This window comes from Lagenorhynchus albirostris, chromosome 1 (genome assembly GCF_949774975.1).
Source record: "Lagenorhynchus albirostris chromosome 1, mLagAlb1.1, whole genome shotgun sequence".
NCBI lineage: Eukaryota > Metazoa > Chordata > Mammalia > Artiodactyla > Delphinidae > Lagenorhynchus > Lagenorhynchus albirostris.
This window is the reverse complement of record NC_083095.1, coordinates 164,880,364-164,903,498: the sequence shown is the minus strand read 5'-3', so window position 1 is coordinate 164,903,498 and position 23,135 is coordinate 164,880,364. Positions and strand designations below refer to the sequence as shown.

At 45.8% G+C, this 23,135-nt stretch overlaps 1 protein-coding gene across 1 annotated transcript in view; it reads left to right on the top strand.

Moving 5' to 3' along the window:
- ABHD2 (abhydrolase domain containing 2, acylglycerol lipase) overlaps positions 1-23,135 on the top strand; it is a 107,519-nt gene that overhangs the window by 77,716 nt on the left and 6,668 nt on the right. Inside the window, exons 5-9 of the mRNA XM_060159140.1 lie at positions 3,964-4,147; positions 14,583-14,675; positions 17,223-17,333; positions 19,867-19,936; positions 21,425-21,509. Coding sequence (XP_060015123.1) covers positions 3,964-4,147; positions 14,583-14,675; positions 17,223-17,333; positions 19,867-19,936; positions 21,425-21,509 — 543 coding nt within the window. The remainder of the gene's footprint in view (positions 1-3,963; positions 4,148-14,582; positions 14,676-17,222; positions 17,334-19,866; positions 19,937-21,424; positions 21,510-23,135) is intronic.

The window sequence follows — 23,135 nt, the reverse complement described above, 5'->3', positions numbered from 1 at the left end:
CAGATAGTCTGATTTCATTAGTTTGGGGAGGGCCCAGGCATTAGTATTTGTTGTTGTTTTACAAGATCCTCAGGTAATTCTAATGTGCAGTCAGAAGAACACTGCTTTGGAGAAAAATCTAGAAATCTAAATTGGCCTTTTCAAGTGTTAAGCTACAATCCCTTGTTTAAATGATTTTTTTTAATTGTGGTAAAATACACAAAAATTTACCATTTTCATCATTTTTAAATGTACAGTTCAGTAGTGTTAAGTACATTCACATTGTTGTGCAATCAATCTCCAGAACACTTCTCATCTTGCAAAATTAAAATTCCATACCCGTTAAACAACAACTCCCCATTCCCCCTCCCTCTAGCCCCTAGCAGCCACCATTCTACTTTCTGTCTCTGTGAATTTGACTACTCCTGGTACTTCATGTAAGTGGAATCCGACAGTATTTGTCTTTTTGTGTCTGGCTTTTTTCAGTTGGCATAATGTCCTCAAGATTCATCCATTTTGCAACATGTGTCATAATTTCCTTCCTTTTTAAGACTGAATAATATTCCATTGTATACATGTACCACATTTGGTTTATCCATTCATCTGTTGATGGACACTTGGGTTGCTTCCACCTTTTGGCTGTTGTGAATAAAAACTGCTATGAACATGGGTGTACTTAAATAATATTTTTAAAAGAGAAGAGAAGTAACAGTTATAATAATAGTTAACATTGAATACTTACTATGCCCTGGTCTAAGCCTTTTACCTACATCACTTTACTCAGTCCTGCAAACCAACTCTGTAAGGTATTCACCATTATTACCTCCATTTTACAGATGCAGAAACAGACCCAGAATGGTTTGGTAACTTGCCCAAGGTATTTTCCAAAGTTCCCTCAGGATAAAAATCATTTGGAGTATTTGTTAAAAGTACCCATTGCCAGACCCCATGCTGTATCTGTGGACTCTGAGCCTCCAGCAGGGAGCCCAGAGGTATAGATTTTCCTTGTACCCCAGGATTTGCTTGTCATCATTGGGAAGTTGAGAGCATTGGGGGCCACTAAAGGGGCCTACCCTAAACAGTGTGACCACAGAGCTCTTTCACTCAGCCATGGGGCCAGACTGCCTCATTAATGCTGTGTTTTTAAGGCCTCTTATGGCCTAAGAGAGGTGAACAAATGTCTCTAACAGGAGTTCTGAATTCTTTATATGTTGCATGCCTGAGCAGCCATGATATCAGCTGCGTGTGTTTGAAGACTCCCCCCTCTTTTACATCACATCTCCCCATTTTAAACCTAGCGTTTCCCAGAGATATAACATTCCTTCTATTGCTACCTTTTTAAAAAGAGAAACTTGGATAAATAACCTAGGTGGGGACAAAAGTCTGGCGTTTCAGATTCCTAAGTTAAGAGTCAGGGTTCCCTCTGGACCAGCTTTTTGTTGCTCCAGGAGGCTGTCACCAGGACCCATCAGAGGCCTTCAGAATCCACTCAATTCATCAGCTATTTATTGAAGGGCTGCAAGGTGCACCACCCTCTGCTGGGTGCAGGAGGGAGAAAAATAGGAGACTTGATCTCTTATATCTCAATGGAGAGAGAGACGTACTTCCTTTTCAGGGTGACGCCTGGGTCTTTCCATGTTGGGAGGGAGCAGCTCTTGGCCCCCAGTTTTTCCCCTAGTCTTAAGCATCTTTTGCCACCTTCCAAGCCTCAGGAGCTCCGAACACTTTCAAATTGCAATCATTAGTCAAAGTCTGGGGGATCTTGTCTGGAAAGAGGCGCGAGGGGGCCTCTAGGAGTGTCAGGAATATTTTCCGTCTTGATCTGCACAGTGGTTGCATGGGTGTAAATGCGTAGATTCATCGATTGTGCACTTTCCTGGGTGTATGTTATACCTCACTAAAAATAAAAATAAAAGAGAAGGCAGCTTTATGTGTATTGTTACACAATGGCTTCCGAAACATATTGTTAAAAAAAAAAAACCAGTGCTAAGCAATATGTATGCTGCCATTGGTTTTGTTTTGTTTTGTTTTGTTTTGTTTTTGCGGTACGCGGGCCTCTCACTGTTGTGGCCTCTCCCATTGTGGAGCACAGGCTCCGGACGCGCAGGCTCAGCGGCCTTGGCTCACGGGCCTAGCCGCTTCGCGGCATGTGGGATCTTCCCGGACCGGGGCACGAACCCATGTCCCCTGCATCGGCAGGCGGACTCTCAACCACTGTGCCACCAGGGAAGCCCTGCCATTGGTATTTTTAAAAAGAGTATAGGAAAGTACCTTTTAGCACATCTTTTATGTCATTTGAATTTTGTGCCATGTGCATGAATAACCAACTCAAAAAAAAACACATTTAATGCAGATTCCTGGGCCTGGCCACCATCTTACTGAATAATCCTCTTTAGGGGTGAAACCCAGAAATGCCCGTTTCTAACACCCTCTCCAGGTGATTCTTTGTACCCCGTGGGCTGAGAACCCCTGCATGGGGTTGTGCTGGCCTTCCACTGTTAAGAGGAAGACAGATCCAAGGGGGAGCTTGTCCCGGCTCAGAAGGTCGTGTCCCTCAGGGTTTGTGGGTTAGAAGAGGAGCCGTTCAACTCTCTTAGGAATGTCCAGCCCTCTGAGCTGGCTTTGATAAGCAGGAAGATGTGGAAGAAGTCTGTTTTCATTTTTTTTTTTCAACGAACAAAATCCATACCGTCTTCATGCTGGTCTGTCTCGTACATGCCTCTTGGCAAAGTCCCTCACTTTCCCTGTTAGGTTTTATTTTAAGTTGTCTCCCTGCTGAGTCTGGGGCTGGGCCTTAGAAGGATGTGATGAACCCCTTCATTTGTATGGCCACTAACCTTCTCCTCTTCGCAAAGCTGCTGAGACATAACATGACTTCACCAACTTCCCAAGGGGACACCAGTTGACATCATCCCTCCTGGGCAGACTGGGCCCAAACACCCTCTCCGTTCAGAAGTCTCCTCTGTATGTTTCTGAATGGGTCTGTCTCCCACGGCACCTGTCCCTATGTCACCAAGAACATTTTATCCTAATCCCACAGAGCATCTTGGCCGTCCCTCTGGACTAGTTTGTCTCTCCTTCCCTTCCCCACATTGACAAGGCAGTCCTGTAAATAACATCCACTTGGTACTTTTCTTAACACCATGAATCATTGTACATGTGGGTGTAACATCCTATTTTGTAGCCTAAGAATCTAACCCCAAAGAGTATTGCTCTTGCTTTTGTTTACCTGTGTGTGCAAACACAGGTGCTCATGTACACCCTGAATATCTGTTTTAATTTCCATGAGTATCCAGATAGGTTTCTCACAACCCATCTTTAAAGGAGCATTGTACAAGCGTTTGATACATGGTCCCTTCCCTCATGGGCACTACTAATGTCGTGTTTCCTCTAATACTGAGGGGCATCTGGGAACTTCACTGCAGGCAGCCAAAGAGAAGTCTGCCTGTCTGGCTGAATGTATGTGTCTCTCTCTCTCTACACACACACACACACACACACACACACACACACACACACACACACACACCACACTCCTATACAGTCATCCCTCAGTATCCTCAGGGGATTGGTTCCAGGATCCCCACGGATACCAAGGTCCACAGATGCTCAAGTCCCATATATAAAATGGCATAATATTTGCGTATAACCTATGCACATCCTCCTGTATACTTTAAAACACCTTTAGATTACTTATAATACCTAATACAATGTAAATGCTATGTAAATAGTTGCTGGTGCACGGTAGATTCAAGTTTTGCTTTTTGGAACTTTCTGGGATTTTTTTTCTGAATATTTTCAATCTGTATTTGGTTGAATCCACGGATGCAGAACCAGCAGATACAGAGGGCTGGCTGCGTACATATATATTTCTCTCTCTCTCTATTAGAGTCTTAACACCCACTTAGTAACCTTCCAGCTCACATTTTCTCCGATCTTTGTTGCACCCAAAATGACCAAGTCATCTTACCTCTCTGCCCATAGGCTGCACCTGGGAATTTGGAGCCATGGTAAACTACATCAAGAAGACATATCCCCTGACCCAGCTGGTGGTCGTGGGCTTTAGCCTGGGCGGTAACATCGTGTGTAAATACTTGGGAGAGACCCAGGCCAACCAAGAAAAGGTTCTGTGCTGCGTCAGCGTGTGCCAGGGCTACAGTGCACTGAGGTGAGTGATCCCGGCCACATGCTCCCAGTTCTTTCTGCCGTTGGTCCTCCAGTTAGCACTCGTTTACTGAGATGCCCCAGTGCACCAGACATTGGTCCATGAAGAGCAGGGGAAATGCTGGGGCAGACTGAGCAGAAGTTTCTGGGTCTTGGATTCACCATGTTTTGCTTCCACATCGTACACTGGATTTGTCTTATCAGACCCCTTAAGCCTGGGATATGCAGCTCTATTTTGGGATCAGATCTGTAATTGAATAAGCCAAAGCCCCCCTTAATAGCTGCTGTTCCCCTTTGGAGTCTCTGTGAGACGACTTAACTCTTCGTGCTCCAGGAGTTTTGTAGAACTGTGGGTTTATGAAAACAGAGGAGACTTGGTGAACCAGGGTCTGAGAACTGGGCCTTATGACCCCAGATTCCTCCTGTCTACCAAAGAATTGAGTCTCAGGTGGCATCTGGAAGGGGTCTTTAGAAACTATTTAATCCATGCCCTCACTGTCAAATAGTCATCTCTCTCAGGCATCCCAGAATCACACACAAGAGATGACCTACTGGGTAAAGGTTTACCTCTCCCCTTAGTCTCCCGACAACAGAACCCTGAAGCAGGAGTCCTAGGAGGGCATTATCGTCTGCTCTGACCTCCCACCAGATCAGTGTTGTCCTAGATCACTCCAGAGTTACCACACACACACATTCACACACACACACACACACACACACACACACACTCACACACACACACACACTCATACACACCACACTCACACACACATCTTTCCAGACTCTTTAAATGCATTCATATTTTTTCCTGTACTCATTGCTCATGATAATGTCTTTTGTATTACCAATGGGTATGACCAGTTTATTAAAGAACTCTTGAAATCCAAAATCACACAAAAAAAGTAAAAACAAACAAAAAGCTTCCTGATTGATCCAGTCTAATGCCAAAGAGTCTTTATAGTTAATAAATGAATCCTTCCTTTTTGCCTCACCTATATCTCTCATGGTGTAGTTTAAACCTATCTTGTCATTTTCTAATGGATAAGGGGCTACGTTATTTCTAAAAATATCTGTTACTGGAATGTGAAGTCAACACATCCAAAGGGCAAATGCAAGCTCGGAATTCAGCCTCTGCCTGAGCCTTAAAGCTGGCCAAAACGGAGAATTTAAATGTACCCAAAAATAGACATGAAAGACATCCCTGCTGGAACCTTCCCTGAGTTCCAGCGCCAGGGCCTAGGTTCCGGTTGTCCTCACCTGCAATATGCAGATGACGGTAATAATAAATGGTACCTACCCCGTGGCGCCATTATGAGGGTCAAATGAGTTAATGGGCATGAACTACTTGCAACAGTGCCAGGCATGTAGAAAGTTAAGTCAGTAACTGTTAATTATCATCGTTATTCATTGTAAAAGGAGAAGTGGACTAGATCAGTGGATGACAAAGACCAATCTAGTGAACTAGCGACTGCCTCACTTCATTAAGAATCACTTGGAGGATCGTGTTAGAAATAAACTCATTTTCTTGGGCCCCAGCCCTGGAGATCCTGATTCATGCATCTGCGTCACAGGGCCGGGAATCTGCGTTTGGACACATTTCACAGGTGACTCCTGAGATTTAGCCACGTTTAGCAGTCATTGGGCCTGGGGACCTCAGCGGTCTCTCCAGCTCTAATACTGCAGGACTAGGTTAGTCCCCTCGTCCTCCTGATGGGAATCCTCCCCTTCACTCCTCTCTATACTCTGGTGAGCCAGGACATGTTCCTTTATTTTGGCTTGGCTAAAAATATTCAACTCCCAATTCATAGCCATTATGTAACCAGAGTTAACCGAAGTCCCATCCTGCCCAGTGACTGGAATATTAGAGCAATGAGCAAAGGGCCCGCCACAGGATCCGAGGGAGGGAGCAGGGCCTGGCAGGAGGCCCTTGTCACCTGGCAAGTGGTCCCGTTTTTGGCAAGGCTTCTAGCATCTGTAAAAATCAGAATCGCTGAAGTCCCCTCCTAAACCAAGTGCTGTCAAATTACTGTGAACACTGACTTTGTGTTCAGAGAGCCCTGGATTTGACAAGCAGGAGGATGTAGGACAAGTTTGTTTTCATTTTTTTTTTCAACGCGCAGACTCTTCAGCAACAGCCTGATTTCATTTTGCTGCAACAGCGCCATCTGCTGCTGGCCAAGCACACGACTCACGCGTTTGCCGATCCATGGTGTTCAAACTAAGGCAAAGGTTTAAGCTAGGAAACTGATCAACATCTGTGAGGTGCTGAACACTTTGCAGGCGTGGTCTACACCACTTCTCTTTGAGACCTCAAAGATCTTGATACTCATAATCATGGTCACATCAGCCTCCTGCAAAGAGGAGAGAAACAGGCAACTTTATCCTCTAGAGCACAGAGAACTAATGCTAAGGCTAAGATCCTGTGGCCCTACACACAGGAACTGGCAGCAGGTCAAGGAGACACCATCGCCTATGTGCGCCCCCAACATTTTAATGAGTTCAGGTCCCCCCAACAGTTTAATGAGATCTACTTGCTAAATGACAGTGGCTTACTTTAAACCAGCATAACCTTTTTTTTCCTGCCAAGGCTTGAGGGCATTGAGCCTTTTCAGCACTGGGATGATGGCAGCCATGCTTCCTATATGCCAAGGTGGAGCGGGGAGGGCTCGTCTGCCTCTGCAGGGGCCACACAGGAGTTCATGCTTCCGGTAAATTCCTCCTTGTTGAGTCTACACAACCGCTTGTCAGTGATCCATCCCCTCCCTCTGGCTTCTCGTCCCTATAGCGCACCTCCCCACTAGCCAGAGCCAGTTCTAGGCTCAGAAGCCAGCGCCTGCTTGCTGTAGTTAGAGCAGACTAGCTGCTGCTAAACTAGCTTACCTTTGATGAGGTGCTGAACCAGTGAAGAAGGGAAACAGATGTCCCAAAACTACATGATATCCAGCTGACTTAACATGTTGCCTCAGGATAAAGAGCAGCCAACTAACTAGCCCTGGAAATGTGTGTGGTCAGACTCAGCCTAACTCTCTGGTTTAATTAATCATTTGAAGCTATCATGAAGACCTTCATTATAAATGCATCCAGTGAATAGCAACCAGACAGAAATGCAAGAGGGAGAAGTAGTGATGCCTAAAGATTACCCGTGATTAATTCATTCATTGATTCTTTGATTCATTCAGCAAGACACCCTTCTGGGTAATAGGAGACAACTGTGAACAAGGCCAACAAATTCCCCACCCTCGTGGAGCTTAAAGAAAAGGGAAGGGAAGGTCTTGTAGTCTCATTTCAGGTAAAATCAAGTCGTCATTGCTGAGGAAGCCCTCAACAATCTTAAACTGAAGAATCCACCAATAATAATATGAGTAAATACAAGCATTCTGTTGCAGTTTGGGTGTAAGAGATAGTCTGTACCTGCTTAATGGCAATAGAATGATGTTTACACAGCAGCAAACCAACAAATAAATGTCACTAATGGTGACACGCTAGGCATATGGGTGCCAAGGAAGTCTTCAGTCAAGTGGGGAGTCAGTGGGGAGGGATTTTTGGAAGGAGGTGAGGTGGGGTCAGAGGCCCCTTACAGGGCAGTGGAGGAACCGTCAGATCTCCCTAAATGCAGTATGTTTCTGCCTAAGTGAGTGCATGAGCACCACTAACTCGTAGCCACTTTAACAGCCCAGCATTTTTAGCAGGGCCTTCCTGTAACAAGGAAGAGGCAGGCCCAACTTTTCCTGCCAAATTATGCATATATTCTCTCTTTTGCAAATGGGCAAACTCCAGACTATGGATAAGTTTATGACAAAAGCAAGCATTATCGTTCATAAAGTCCCTCTGTAGAGCTGTAACTTCATCAAACCTGTGTTCATAGTCGAGCTGTAAAATAATTTTGATACTCAGTAATTTTTTTAACAGAGCCCAGCAAAGGAGGAAAATCTGCTGAGTTTAGACAAAACTCCATGGACAGAATTGCAACCTTAAGAAACAGCTTAAGGGCTTCCCTGGTGGCACAGTGGTTGGGGGTCCGCCTGCCGATGCAGGGGACATGGGTTCGTGCCCTGGTCCGGGGGGATCCCGCATGCCATGGAGCGGCTGGACTCGTGAGCCATGGCCGCTGGGCCTGCGCGTCCGGAGCCTGTGCTCCGCGCGACGGGAGAGGCCACAGCAGTGAGAGGCCCGCGTACCGCAAAAAAAAAAAAAAAAGAGCTTAACTTTGCCACCACTGGGTTATGAAGCTAACCAAATGTTTTGTCCTTGGGGATTTTTGTTTACTTTTCATTGTTAATTTTTGTAATCAGAAAAATGAGGGTGTATGATATGCTGTTTGACCCATTAATCCCATTCCTGTAAAAGTGCATCCTAAGGGAAAATATTCTGATAAGGAAGAAAGGGGGTTGGTGGGTGGCCATCCCTACCCTTGTCTGGCCACAAAGCCCAGCTAGGCAGGTGTGAAGAGTTCTGGGCGCAGTCCCTAGTAGGGTACGGAGAGCTTTTCTTTTGCTTGCAGTCTCAAGCTGAAGTAGCTGGAGGTAACGACCTCTCCACAGGTCAGCCCTGCCCCTGAAGGGCAACCAGCTGCCAGCCGGGAACCTTCTGCTGGGTGTCTTGGGCACAGAGGTGCCACCATCTTCCTCCCAGAGGCCACACTGTTCAAGGGTTGTCCTGGTTTTGCCCCACTGCAGTATGACTCTCTTGTAGGGCCAAGTTAGAAATAACCCACGTGTCCAACAAGAGGGATAGTTGTAAGCTATGATGTACCCATTCAGTAGAAAACAAGTCTGCTTGTATTTTTTTTAATTAAGAAAATATATAAAATGGCAGACTGTGTATATTAAACGTAGGGGGGAAGGTAACTATGCAAAAATATGACTGTAGGGAGAGAAAAATGGAGAGTTGTCGTTTAACTGGGTATAGCGTTTCAGATGTGCAAGATGAAAAAGTTCTGGAGATCTGTTATATAACAGTGTGAATATACTTAAGATTTCTGAACTATGCGCTTAAAAAGGGTTAGGATGGTAAAATTTATGTGTTTTTTACCACAATTAAAAAAAAATTTTAATGATTGCATATTGGCAAAGCCTGGAGGGGAACCCCCTCCCTTCGCAAATAAAAATATTGGTTATATTGGTGTGGTAGCATTCTGGGAAAATACTTAATATACTTTAAGGTTTCATAGGCATATTACTTTCAAGCTATTTTTTAATATTGCCTAGGACCGTATTTAAGAAATTCCTCACCAATCTTAATTTGTGGTGCCCCTTTTTGGAATGTGAGAGTCATGCTTGCCCGTCCCAGACGTATAGAACCTGTCTCTCATTCTCATCCTCCATATTTTCTCAAAGACCACAGGAAAGCTGTGTGGTGTTCTCACAGTCTCCCAGCACGCTGAGATGAAATTTATATGCGCTAGGAGATTTGAATTTCTTTGGGTGTTAGATGCATTCTTCTCCCAGTTCATTCTCTTCCAACTTTAATTCCTTTTAATGGATGCCTTGTCCACTCATTTTGCAAAGCATGAGTTGGAAAAGTTGAGCTTTCTCTGAGCAGTACCCCAGGAACATAAAGCAGTTGTCTCAGCTCTTCCTTGCCTAATTGATTGTTCTGAACATAATTACAGACCCCTGTTTTGTTGGGACCCTTTTCTAAGTGATTTAAAAATCCATCTCCTGGGACTTCCCTGGCTGTCCAGTGGTTAGGACTCCACGCGTCCATTGCAGAGGGCTCAGGTTCGATCCCTGGTCTCAGGGAACTAAGATCCCGCAAGCCGTGCATCACGGCCAAAAAAAAAAGAAAAGAAAATATCCATCTCCTTCCACAGCACCTTTTAAAATTCTTTTAACCCTGCAGAGAGAAATCTCTCACCAGCAGATGGCTGGGAAACCAGTACAGGTAATATCTTATTAATGTTACATTGATTAGAAATAACAGCATTTTAAAGAACTTTGTTGGTTTTCATAATAGATAGGTAGATGGATGGATAAAGTTCTTTAAAAATCCATACATGTCATTCTGGAATAAGACTCCCAGTGAAACCTTACTAGTGTTTTGGGGTACTGTCTTTTCTCATTTGCCATCTCAATGACGGAATCATTTTTGAGGGCTTTGCAACTCTCAGGGGGCATCATCCCTTTTGGAGTCATCTCGTTCTTTCTGAAGTCTATGAATCCTGCCTTCCTTCCAACAAGGGTTCACTTTGGATTATACAAAGGCTTTCCTCCCTGTAATTATGACCTAGCTGCATTCTCCCAGGTTCCACACATCTCTGCTGTGTCCTCAGCCAGTTTCTCCTGGTGGGCCAGCATCTAGCTCAGCCTGGGAGCAGTTTCTGCCATCCCTTCTCTCTTCTGGAGAACATAGCTATTTAGAGGCAAGTCAAGAACTTGGATATTCTGCTGTGTGGCGAAGTAAGGGATTCTTTCAGTGTCTAGAGAGCTGAAGTCCCCTGGTTTTGGTGCCCATTTAGCATCAAAAAATGAAAATTCATTTCTTCCATCTGACGTGGCAGATCTCACCCAAACATTCCCCACATGTTTTTCCACCTTGGTCTCTGTTTTCTTGTCATATAGCACTTTTCTGCTTCTCCTTGTCTACCTTATTTTAAATAGCTACACAGTGTCCATCGCAGGGTTCCTTCCAATCCTGCTCTCATCTCAGCAAGTCTCACCGATACCTCTCATATCTTATGACTCTGCCGAGTTGAGTTCACCTGTGCGTGCTCTTTCCATTGGCATACCGGTATCTGAGGCTATAAATGTCATCTCTCCCTCCCCGTTCTTTGCCGTTTATTCTCATGACACCACTATGCTTATCACCCTGTCATACTTGAAGTCTGTCCGCCATGGTACCCTATGTTATAGTCTCATCTGAGTGTTCTTCCCCTACCACCACCACCATTCTCTTTAAACCTTCTTGACTGAATCATCTGGTTTCCAGGCAGACATTCTCTTCATCCTCATGAGATGCATGCCCAGGAGCCTGCCCATCCCTCAGGTCTCTTCAGCCGAGGCCAGAATTCAGACCCATTCTTAACACCACCGGTTGGCCGGCTCCCCACTCACAACATCTACCACTGTCTGCAGAAGTCCATCCACCATTAACAGAAGCAATGAAAGCAACACCAAGACCCCCAGGGTGGCCTCTGTCAGGCCTGTGATAGAACTGTCTACCTACCTCAGCCACAGAGCAATCTGGGTGTGAAAACTGCTTCTCTAGTTCAACCTCCTGATTTGACAGATAAGGAAACTGAGGCTTGGAGAGGTGAAGTGGCTTCTGCAGAGTTTGGTGAACTACCCAGTGGGGTCAGATGGGCCCTAGTTCAAGTCTCTGCTCTAACTCTTGCCAGCCAGGTGGCCTGGACATCTTGTTAGACCTTCATCCCATCACCAGCCCCAAGCCCTGGGCTCGTTTGCCCCTCTAGCCTGGTTCTGCCTCCTGCTTCCTCTCACTGCAAAAACATGACAGATAAATTGGAGTTTGGCTTCAGTGGGAGCTGCATGAGTGAGGTTCTTGACGGGCCATGTATATAACGGTTCCAGACCACCTGCTGGTCTTTTGCCATCCCTGAAAATGGTTGTTGAGGCTCAGGGTTAACAGTTAAAACTGACTTTGATCTTTGGCTGTCCTCAGCAGGGTAAATAATTTTCAGTAGCTCATAATCCAAAAGATTTTCTATTTTCTATCTTTCTTTTCCTCCTCCTTCTTCTTCATTGTTATGGAACATTTTAGACACATACAAAATAAAAGCAATAGGATATTGAACCCCCGTGTACCCACCAGCAGCTTCAACCATGCTTAGCTCTTGGCCACTCTTGTTTCCTCTGCACCTCATCCATGTACCACTCCCCCATAAACTGGATTATTTTCAAGCAAATCCCAGACATTATGTCATATCACTTGTAAATATTTCACTAAGTAGCACTAAAAAACTCTAAGGACTTTTTCTTAAACATAATCACAATACCATTATCACACCGAAAAATTAATAATTCCTAATATCATCCCGTTTCTAGTCAGTGTTCAGATTTCCTTGATTGTCTCATGGAAGTTTTTTTAACAGTCAGTTTGTTTGAATTGGGATCCCCATAATGTCCACACATTGCATTTATTGATTTGTCTCTTCAGTTGCTTTTAGTCTGTAGGATCCCCCTCTCTTTTATTTCTTTTCAGTTTGTTGGTGGTGGTGGTATTGAAGAAACCAGGTCATTTTTTAGATATATGAAATGAATGTTTTTATAATATGTTGGTCTTGATTATGTTTTCTTAAAACTAATATAAAATTAAGTTTCAATCCCTTAATTTTATATTCAGAGGTAGCGAAAGACATCCCTTAAATATACTGAGTGGTAAACCGAAGATATGAGGAATCAATGTTGGCCAGCGTTGACTGGGTAAAACATTGGTCCCAGCAACCTTATCCCAGTCCCTTGAGCCCGGGGCCCCCGTGTATTCCCAGAGCCTTTCAGTGAGTGGCACCTCTGGGGTGATTCAATCAAGGAATCTGCAGCGCTGGAGCATCTTCTCATAGCTTAAATTTATGGTCAGTGCCCCCTCCCTTCCCAACCTCCGCAGTTCCTCTAATATGAAGGAGATACTAACAAAAGCAGTTAGAAGGTCAGCAAAGGGAGAAAAGGATGAGGGCAAGAGAAAGCTGGGATTTTGAGACCATAGGCTTTCTGAAGAAGGGACAGCTTGGGTCCCAGGTCAGAGGAGGGAGACCCGCCCTGGCATCAGGCTGTGGGTCACAGATTGGGTGACCCCCCTCCTCCCTCAGACCAAGAGGCAAGTGTTCACAGTCCTGCCTTAGCTGGGGCCCTGCCCATGGTGATCCGGCCCGTCCTTTCTGCTCCTACAGTGTTCAGGGAGCCCCCCACAAAAAACCCATGCATTTATAGAATGACCTTTTGACCTTTGAAGGCAGTGTTAGTCTTCACTGTGAGCTTTAGCCCATGTTTTATGAGCACATCATAGGCCGTTAAATCCACAAACCCTTTCACTTTTAACTTCCCGCCAGTTCTGATTTTTTAACCGCAATGTTACGGGAAATGTTTGTTATTCCAAAATTGAAGTGTGGCAGTTTTGGGGAAATTACTTTTGTAACTCCCTGGATTTTTTTTAAAAATACCTATGTACCACCCTCTCTCAAGAGTCCCCTCTCTGGCCATCTGGGAGATGAGACCAATGGAATCTGTATGGGAATAGTGACACCCAGACTCATTCCCAGGGTGGAATCAGGCCTCAAGACTCAGAAATCTGCAAAATGAAGGTTAGCGTGGCCTCCGTGGCAGCTGTGTCTGGGTTCACACCCCCTGAGGGAAGAAAGCACGAAGTGGGGAGGGCTGAGCGGCAGCCTGGGAATGACAACATCGGTGTTTGTTCACCTGACACGTGGGTGAGGAAATCTGGCCGCAGAGGCGAGTAGAGGAGGGACAAGGTGATGGTGGCGGAACACACGTGCTGGAGCCAGGCAGGCCTGGCTTAGACTCAGCCATACCTGACCGTTCCAGTGTGACCCAGGGCAGGTCGCTTGACGTCGCTGAGCCCGTGGTCTCCTGATCTGGAAGCAGGGGTGTTGCCTGCCTGGTGACCCCACATGTTGGTAGGCCTTGCCGTGCCAATCACACACTAGCTCTAGAGGAAAAAAGACTCAGGACCAGTCCCAGCAGCTGGGCCTAGAAGGGGTTGATGGCCTTGCTACTTCTTCCGTTCCTTGCCCCTTGAATATGCTAAGGCTAATCAAAAGAAAGCTCAAAGTATATGATTTTCCTTTGCCTCACAAATGGCAACAAGTGTTGTTTTTTTTTCCCTTCCCATTTTTTAAACTGTTATTGAATGATTGTTTAAATTCTATAGTGCTTTACCATTTTTAAAAGTTTCACACACGATTTCATACACTCCCATAATAACCCTTCCCCCCACAGCCCCTCCCCCCTTCCCTCTCCCCACTGATAGCCACTAGTTTATTCTGAGTCTGCTTCTTTTGTGTTTTATCCACTAGTTTGTTGTATTTTTTAGATTCCACGTATAAGTGTTTTCAGGTTTTTCCGTGCACTTATTTTCTCCACACACCCCCTCCCTTTACACACTCCTGTTACTAAGCCAGAAAAACATGCTTGCAGAGTAGGAAGCCGAGTAGCGAACGTGTTCAAATGACAATTGAATAGGTCCTGTGACGAAGAGAAGACCAAGGTGATGGAAGGAGGGGGTCAGGGTTGTCAGCAACAAAGCCTGTGGCCCCAGAGAGCTTTCTGGCTGGGGCCTCATGTTCAGCAGTGTTCAGCTGTTCTGGTGTCTCTACAGGTAGTTTGAGGACCACGCATCCAAGCCCACGTTCCAGCGTAGGGAGCCGGCGCTCTCCAGCGGCAAGAGCTCTGCCTCCTGCCCTCGCCAGCCCCATCCTCTCCTCTCCAGGACACAGTCCCTCTCACTGTCACTTGTGGTTCTTCCAGGGCCCAGGAAACCTTCATGCAGTGGGATCAGTGCCGGCGCTTCTACAACTTCCTCATGGCCGACAACATGAAGAAAATTATCCTCTCGCACAGGTGTGTTGCCTTCCCTATCCCTTGGGAGACAGTTCCTTTCTGAGCTTATTTCACTAAAAGCCAAAATTCCTCTTTCTCCAGGAAAAAAAAAAAAAAAGGCAGGGGTGGTACACATTGTCTGCTGACTGTTTTGTGACTTGGTTAGAAACAAACTTGTCCCAAGCTACCAAATTCACCAAATCACTTTCTGCTTCCATAATTTTCAAAAAGTCCAAGAAGAAAGAGAAACCGTTTCCACACCATTCTTTCCCAAATGCGGGCAATCCTGAGGGTGGCTTGTCACTGTTGGGGAGCTTTTCTCCTTAGGATGCTTTTGTGCTTGGGGATCCAGAATCGTTCTCTGCTGGCTCTTGGGGTTGTGACCAAGCAGCAGCATGACAGGAGTCTGGCTGCTGATGCCAAGCATGGTGTCCACACTCTCCATGCTCTGCCTGCCTGTCTCCTGCTCAGAATCCTTTGGTGGGTTAGCCCCTGACAAGTGCTTAGAGCAGCACCTGGTCTTCAGTAGCCCTCAAGAAATATTAGTGATGATTTCATCGTTGTGATTATTGTTAGCGATGTTGGCTCTCCCTCCTCCCCCATGCCTCCCTCCCTCTCCAGCTGGACCAGGCCGCTCAGAGGCCCACGTGCCCTCTGGCCTCTCCCACACCACTTATGCCCTTGTTGAGGGCCCCCTTCCCCTCATCTCTGCTTGTCCAAACCCAGCCCATCCTTTTAGGTCCGTCTCGGGTATCTGCCTCTGTGAAGCTAGCTCCTCCCCCAACAAGTCGTTTTTCTGCTGCCTCCGCAGTGTGAGTCCTGCATCATGAACTAAACTGGAAAGCACTGGAGGGCTCGGGCGTGTTTTGATTCCCCCAGAGCCTGGTACATATTGGGCACTCAAAAAGTACAATTTTAGGGGGTTTTTGATGCCATCCTAGGAAAAGCAACCTGACTGATCAGTTTCTTATCCTATTTTTTTTCAGTGATTAAAAGAAAATGTACTGCCCACCTGGCCAGCCAAGCACCCGAGATTGGGCTTCCTGTAGGTGGGGTTCACATGGCTCCTGGGCAAGGCTGGCGCTTGCAGGCCCCTCAGGCTGCCAGGCACATCCCCAGGCCCTGGGGTTGGGGGAGTGGAGGGCACAGGGAGACTTATGTCCCCCGGGCTGGCTGAGTTTCTGCTCAGATCGTGGTGTGTGAGCATCAGTTGTGTGCTGGGCCCTGATTCGGGTATGGCTCAGCTGAGGTTTGGATGGATCCAGGGATTTGCTGAGGTTCCAGCAGGGGTGAAACCAGGCCATCAGACACCAATTCCAAGTCCTCTGTCTGTCTTCCCATACCTCTGCAATGGAAAGTGAACTCCTTCCTCCCAGGGAACATTTGTTTTGCTACAGGGCCCAGTCTTGCCATTAATAAATTAGTCCAAAGGGTCCATCTTGTAATTCTTAACAAACTGGCAGAGTCCTCTGGATGTGCTCTCAGGGTATTTACATTTTTAAAATTTACCACAGAAAGCCAAACACCTAGAAATTTTAGGGATACTTTATTATAATTTTTTTTCTCTATCAGCATTGTCTTTTCTTTTTTAAAATTTTGTTCTAGTTTTATTGGGACACACTTTAAATTGTGAATTCTATCCTTTAAGTATATAATCTTCCTAATACTCTTTTGAAAAAAAAAAATTTTAAGAAATCTGTTCCTCTTCTTTGGAAGAGGTTGTGAATGGATACCAGAGCATTTAGTTTCCGTAATGAATTTTTCCCACTGTAGGGCCAAACCTCAAAGCAAACTCAGTCTTCCTTCAGCTGTGTGAGTGAGAGCCCTTGCTGGGAATGGACGTCTAAATGTGCACATTTTGATCTCTGCCTTTGTTGTCATCCTCTCCAGAAGGATCATTTTCTTACTGGAAATAATTACTCTTCTGAGTATACGTTAGCTTTTTAGCAAACATATTGGAGGGCTGTTGATTTGCCCAAATGCTGAATGGGTTAACCGTTATCTTCCTTGTTAAGTGACACAAAGGGCTCATAAAGAGAAAGGGGTTCTGCTAAAGGGGGCGGTGTCAACACCAGTGTAAAGATGGGGCCTCCACAACTTTAGACTAAGGCCCCCCACTGTTTGGCTGACAGCCCACCACAGGCCACAGAGCCCATCCTGAGACCTCTCTGCAGGGCCAGTTTTGTAATAGTCACCTAGGCTCAAACACAGTCTTCAGTTTGTCTAGCTGCCCCTTAGACAGCGGCAAGGAAAATAAGGTCTTGCTGTTGATCCCTCTTCGGTTATTCAAAAGTCAACAGTGCAAGGGTGTCCTCTGGGACATTCTGAAGGCTGAAGGGATTTATTTCTAAGTTACGCGCAGACGCTATGTCAGAGACCCTCTCCTGGCTTGCCTCTGGGCAAGAAAGTAGGCTCGGCTGTGGTTGTTTATCATGTGCTTTAAAAAAAATTTTTTTTCAGCTTTACTGAGGTATGATTGACAAAATTGTAAGGTATTTCATTGTACAGTGTGATGATTTGGTTTATCATCTGCTTTTCATTCTCTGTTTGCTTCTTGTCTCATTGTAGGCAAGCTCTTTTTGGAGACCATGTTAAGAAACCTCAGAGCCTGGAGGACACAGACTTGAGCCGCCTCTACACAGCCACATCCCTGATGCAGATCGACGACAATGTGATGAGGTGTGCCCATGCTCTGGGGCAGGGTGCTAGGCGGGAGGTAGCAGGCCGTTGCTGCCCAGCGCTAGGGGTTTCCTCTGCCCACTTTAGTGTTAAGGGTTTTGGTTGTTGTTTTTTTTTTTTTAATGTCCACTGTTTAAAAACTGAAGATTTCACAGAGAAATCCAAATTTCTAATGTCTCTTAAAAAAATAGGAAGAGGACTTCCCTGGCAGTCCAGTGGTTAGGACTCAGCACTTCAAATGCAGGGGGTACGAGTAGTTCCCTGGTCGGGAAACTAGAATCCCATATGCCACATGGCATGGCATGGCCAAAAAATGTAAAAAAAAAAAAAAAAAATAGGAAGAGGCTCTGACCACTCGTTCTACATTCCTGCATGGCCAACTGAGCTTGAACTGGGGAGCTGGGGTATGCGTGCCCTAGTTGTCCACAGTCCTCAACACCGGGTCAGGGATCAGATGTCACATAAACTGCATGTGGCATTGGAGTAAAAGGAGAAGGAAAATATTTCTTGTACCTGCCTATGTCTCTATCAAAAGTAGAAAAACCAAAAATAGACCGAGAGAGCTGTGTGTTACAAGAAAAATGGACAGAGCCTCTTCCTTTAGGGGCGTAAAGACTCTCCTCTGAGTGTAATATGCAAAGCCCGCCCACTTCACTCGGTTGCCCTTTCCCTGCCGCCCTTCCAGGCCTCTCCAGGCACCTGAGGTCACCACACTGACAGTGTCCTCCTTCCTGGCACCGGTAGTTTCTGACTGAGGTTAGCATTAGCTGGAAGAGGTAAAGTTAATCTCTGACCTCATCGTTCTCTTGAAAAAGTCATCCTTTTTATTTAGAGATCACTTGATACCTTCAGGTGTGGCCTAAAGCAAGCTAGTGTTCATCCAATAGATAGGCACATATTGACCTAAGAGTATGAGATCTGTATTTACCTTCCTTATGGGATTTTAGTAGCCTTCTTACACCAAGTAACTTTGAAATATGCCCATGAACAGTTACTCAAAGGAAATGGAAATTGGGAAATTGCTGGCACGTTCAGAAGGTGAGAATGAATTATACCCAGCCTCACTTACGATGGGGTGTGCAACTTTACTGTGGTGCAGACACTACACTAATGAGAAAAAGAAAACAAAGTTACTTAAATTTCATTCATCTTCTAAATTTTTTTAAGCCCAAAAGAGAGTGTTCTTCAACTCTTCCTAAAACTCTTCCTTTTTTTTTTTTTGCGTTATGTGGGCCTCTCACTGTTGTGGCCTCTCCTGTTGCGGAGCATAGGCTCCGGACGTGCAGGCTCAGCGGCCATGGCTCACGGGCCCAGCCGCTCCGCGGCATGTGGGATCTTCCCAGACCGGGGCACGAACCCGCATTCTCTGCATCGGCAGGCGGACCCTCAACCACTGTGCCACCAGGGAAGCCCTCTTCCTTTTTTAACAGTGCTAGATAGTAGCAGTTTTCATGATCATAACCAGTTTGGGCAGCCTCCTCATCAACCCGCCACCAGTAATACTGGAGGACGAGAGTGCCTTCTTGGCCCGCTGAGACCTCAGAGGGGCTGATTTCACGGAGACAAATGTCCTAGAGATGATTTCTGCACTCGGCCTCCTCCCTGTCAAGTTTGGCCCAAATAGTCCAACCTGAGGGTCCTTCGCCAGCAGAGATGTCTAAGGAGCCTGGGAGTGGAAGAGATCTACAGCTACAGGGGAGCCGAGATACCCTGAAGACCCCAGTCAGGACAAAAAACCCCTACTATTCACAAACCAGAGGCCTTAATCTGTGTCAGAATGAAATGAGGTTTCCAGAGATCCTCTGACCTGGGGTTGACTCTGTCTCCTGGTGTCAGAGCTCCAGGCTGAATCGTGCCGGCCTCTCAGAGCACAGGGCAGAGCAAAGCTGCAGGACCTGCCTGCTGAAGCACCGAAGGGTTTGTCAATGTCAATGTGTCTCTGACTACTGCTCCATGGAGGACAGAGTCGGTAACTTTGAATCCCTGTCTCATTTCTATTATCCAGTACATATTTCATTCCAGTTCACAGTGGTCCAGATCACTCTGCCCGGAAGAATTCTGTTGAAAACAAAGTTCTAGTAAATGTCTTCGAATTGCAGTTTCTTAGTGTCTACAGTGACATCTGGTTTTATGCTGCCTCAAAAAGATGTAACATCTGCTAATAATTACTACAGATAACACTTACTGAGTAATTACTCTGGGCCAGTCACTGTGCTAATAAAATGTCACTTTAATGTCATAAATCTCACAGTGCCGTTAAAGAAGCTCCTGTCGCTAGCTCCATTTTACAGAGGAGACGCTCAGAGAGGTTAAACCCTTTGCCTAAGGTCCATAGTCAGTAAGTGACAGAGCCAGGATTTGAAGCCAGATGCCAAAGCTGGGTGCTCTTAACCCCTAACTCTGGTGCCCGTGTATATTCTACTGATATGATGAGCTAGTGTGGGAACTGGCACAGTAATAAAATCAATTCAGCATTCTAATCTTATTTCAAGTGTTGTTTTGTCTTTTTCCTTTGTGTGTGTGTGTGTCCCAGGAAGTTTCATGGCTATAACTCCCTGAAGGAATATTACGAGGAAGAAAGCTGCATGAGGTACCTGCACAGGGTGAGTGACCAACGTCAACTCAGGAAACAGCATCTCAGAATTAGTATCACCCCACCCAGCTCCACCCGTGATATAACAAGCATCCCTCCTAAGCTTCCCTAGTGGAAGCTCTCCCAGCATCTGGCTCCAACTGCTCTAGTTGTTGACTTGGGTTTATTATTGAACCAAACTCTGCTCCTCTGTGACCTCCATATAATATCCCAGAGCTGCCCCTTAGTGCGGTGAAAGCCCTAAAATCGCTACTGCACCCATTTTTTTCTTAGTCTTCCTTTGACTATATAATCCTGCCTGGTTCCTATACCATGGTTCCTCCCAGGGAGTCCATGTAGATTTCTTATAATCCTAGACCCTGTTTTGGTCATCGTGTATTTTGTTGGTGTGGTACCTAGGACTGAACTCAAAATTCCTGCCATGATCTGGCAAGCACAGAGTGAAATAGATGCATTTCTGTATCAGAATGATAGAGGAGCATGTGTTTTGTCAAAGTAGACTGGTTTATATTAATGCAGGTGTGAGCAGCTACAATAAACTTTGTATTAAATTAAGCTTGTGGCCAATCATAACCCCCATGTTTTTTACCTGAACCACCACCAAATCAGTCTCTCCCCTTCTGTCTTTGAACAGTAGCCCTTTCTACTCAAACACAGGACTTCCCATTTATCCCTATCAATGTCCACCTGTTGTTTGGTCCACCACTCCCCCAGCTTAAGCATACCATTGTGAATGGCAGTTCTGCCTTCGTGTCATATCGGCCACCCCTCCTACTTTAGCATCATCATCCAGGCTTTTCATGTCTTCATTTAAGCCATTACAGAAACGTGAAGCTGTCCAGAGCCAGTGTCAGGGGCCTCCGGGTGAGGAAACCAGTCATTACGTTCCTGGGCATGGCTGTTCAGTAATGTCTGAGCACCCCCATCAGCACCACCTCTGCTAAAATGAAAAAGGACGCTTACTGGCTGTTTTGATAAATGGATGTTGAATGCAAAGCTGCCAAGAGCTTCCCGATATGCACCAGCCTGCACCTGTTTTCAACCTTCAGATTCTTCTAGAAAGCCTCCTTTTTCTGGAGTGGAGCACACTCCTTTTTTCCTCCCCACCATATAAATTGAATGAATATGTACGTAACTCTGTAAAGTCATTTTTCGGAAAGGTATGGCTAATATGAGACACTGTGCGGACGATCAGAAATATTTTGCCAGTGAGTATTGTAGAGTCTTTACCCTTGCTCCATCAGAGCACGTGGGTCACCTAGGACACCGAGCTTGGCTCCTGCACATGCCTGCCAGGGCTGTGATCACAGCAGCAGTTATCATTCCTGCCACCACCAGGAAATACGAGGTGTCCTGAGTCCACATGTTCAGGAAACGGAGCACTGACCCTCTTCCCTTTGCTTCAAAGACATATCCGGTAGTGTATTTGAGCCTTGGATCAACGGGGTCTAAAAAAAGAGAACTGATCATTTAATTCTGCTTTATTTTCTTGTTTCAGATTTATGTACCTCTCATGTTGGTGAATGCAGCCGATGACCCCTTGGTGCATGAAAGTCTTCTAACCATTCCAAAATCTCTTTCAGGTCAGTGTTTCTTGCTGTTGCTCCCTCAACCGCTCAGCAAATTGCCACAGTATGTCACCTTCATCATGCTGTCATATCCTGGCGATCAGGGTATCTCTTGGCAGTGTTCTTATTTATTCTAGCCTGATAGTTCTGGGGCTGTGATGGAGCCTGGGTAGAGCCTTTTCATGTTCTCTCCTGGTGCAAGAGACAGGATTATCATTTATATCCATAGCCAAGAGGTTCGGGGAGTCCCCTGGTGTTCTGTGAAATTATGGCCTCAGGGATGTGGGTCCATTAAGTCTGAGAGTTTGACTTAAAGAGATATTTAGACTTAAAATTTGACCTGAAAAGCAAAACAAAAAAGCCAGTTTTGCTACCTCTTGTGACAGACAGCCTCCCCATCTGCTTTGAGGATAAAAATATAAGCAACTGAAAAAGCAAAGAGGGTTGTTCATGAGAATGTTATCTTGCCCCAGGCTTGCACGGCCTCACAGCATGCTAGGTAGGAGCTACGGGAGAAACTAGAAAGAGGGTAACGGAAGGAAACACTTGGGTCACAATCTAAAGTTACTTTGCATTGTACCTAATCTCCCTTCCCAGTCCTCTGTAATTACATTTCCTCTTGTAAATACCATATGTTAACCAGGGGGAAAAGGGGTACTTCTGATTCTCTCATGACCCCAAGTTAAAGAGTAGATAACATAGCAAGCAGATAAAGGACCCACGCCCAGACAGAGCTCCGTTCTCCGCTCAGAGTGAATGCGTGTGTCGCAGGTGCATTATGTGATAAAAAGCTATGTGTCAACCGTCTATCAAACCACAGGCTCCCTACACAAAAGCAGCCACGTGGGCTGCAGTGAGAGGAAGCAGCCATGCTGGTTTCCTTCTGCATATCTAACATCCATAGCAGTAATGCTGTCACACAGAAACTTACAAAATAGCAGCCGAAAGGGAAGAATAAAGGGGGTCAGACAAGAAAAGAGCCCTTGCAGAGCCAGAAATGTGAGTGCCAGGAAGTGCCTCAGAGGCCTGGAGCAGCCAGCAAGGGACCCGTTGTCACTTATCCCCCTGGGAAGAGAGATGCTCCCTGTGGTACCTGACTGTACCTGGCTGCCCATTTTGCACATATCTTCGGTAATGGCTTTACCAGCCCATGCGGGACTAACTTAAACGTGGACTCATAAAGTCAAGCTCCAGGTTAATAATTATCAAATGGCCGTTTAGCACGTGCCATTGAGAGCTTGGCCGTCTTTTAACGCAGCTTTATGTTTTAGCCTTGAAAAATAAAGTTCTGTAATGAAAAATCATTGACTCCATTGAATTCATCTGGTTCTCTAGTAAATAAGAGTGTTAAGTGTTATGAGTCCCTCCTCAAAGGCTGGTCCCCACCAGTAGCATCGGCATCGCCCAGGAGCTTGTCAGAAACACAGAATCTGGGGACTTCCCTGGTGGCGAAGTGGTTAAGACTCCGCGCTCCCAATGCAGGGGGCCCAGGTTCCATCCCTGGTCGGGGAACTAGATCCTGCACACTGCAACTGAGAGCCTGCATGCCACAACTAAAGATCCCACATGCCGCAACTAAGACCCAGTGCAGCCAAATAAATAAATAAATATCTTTTTAAAAAAGGAAATGCAGGATCTCAG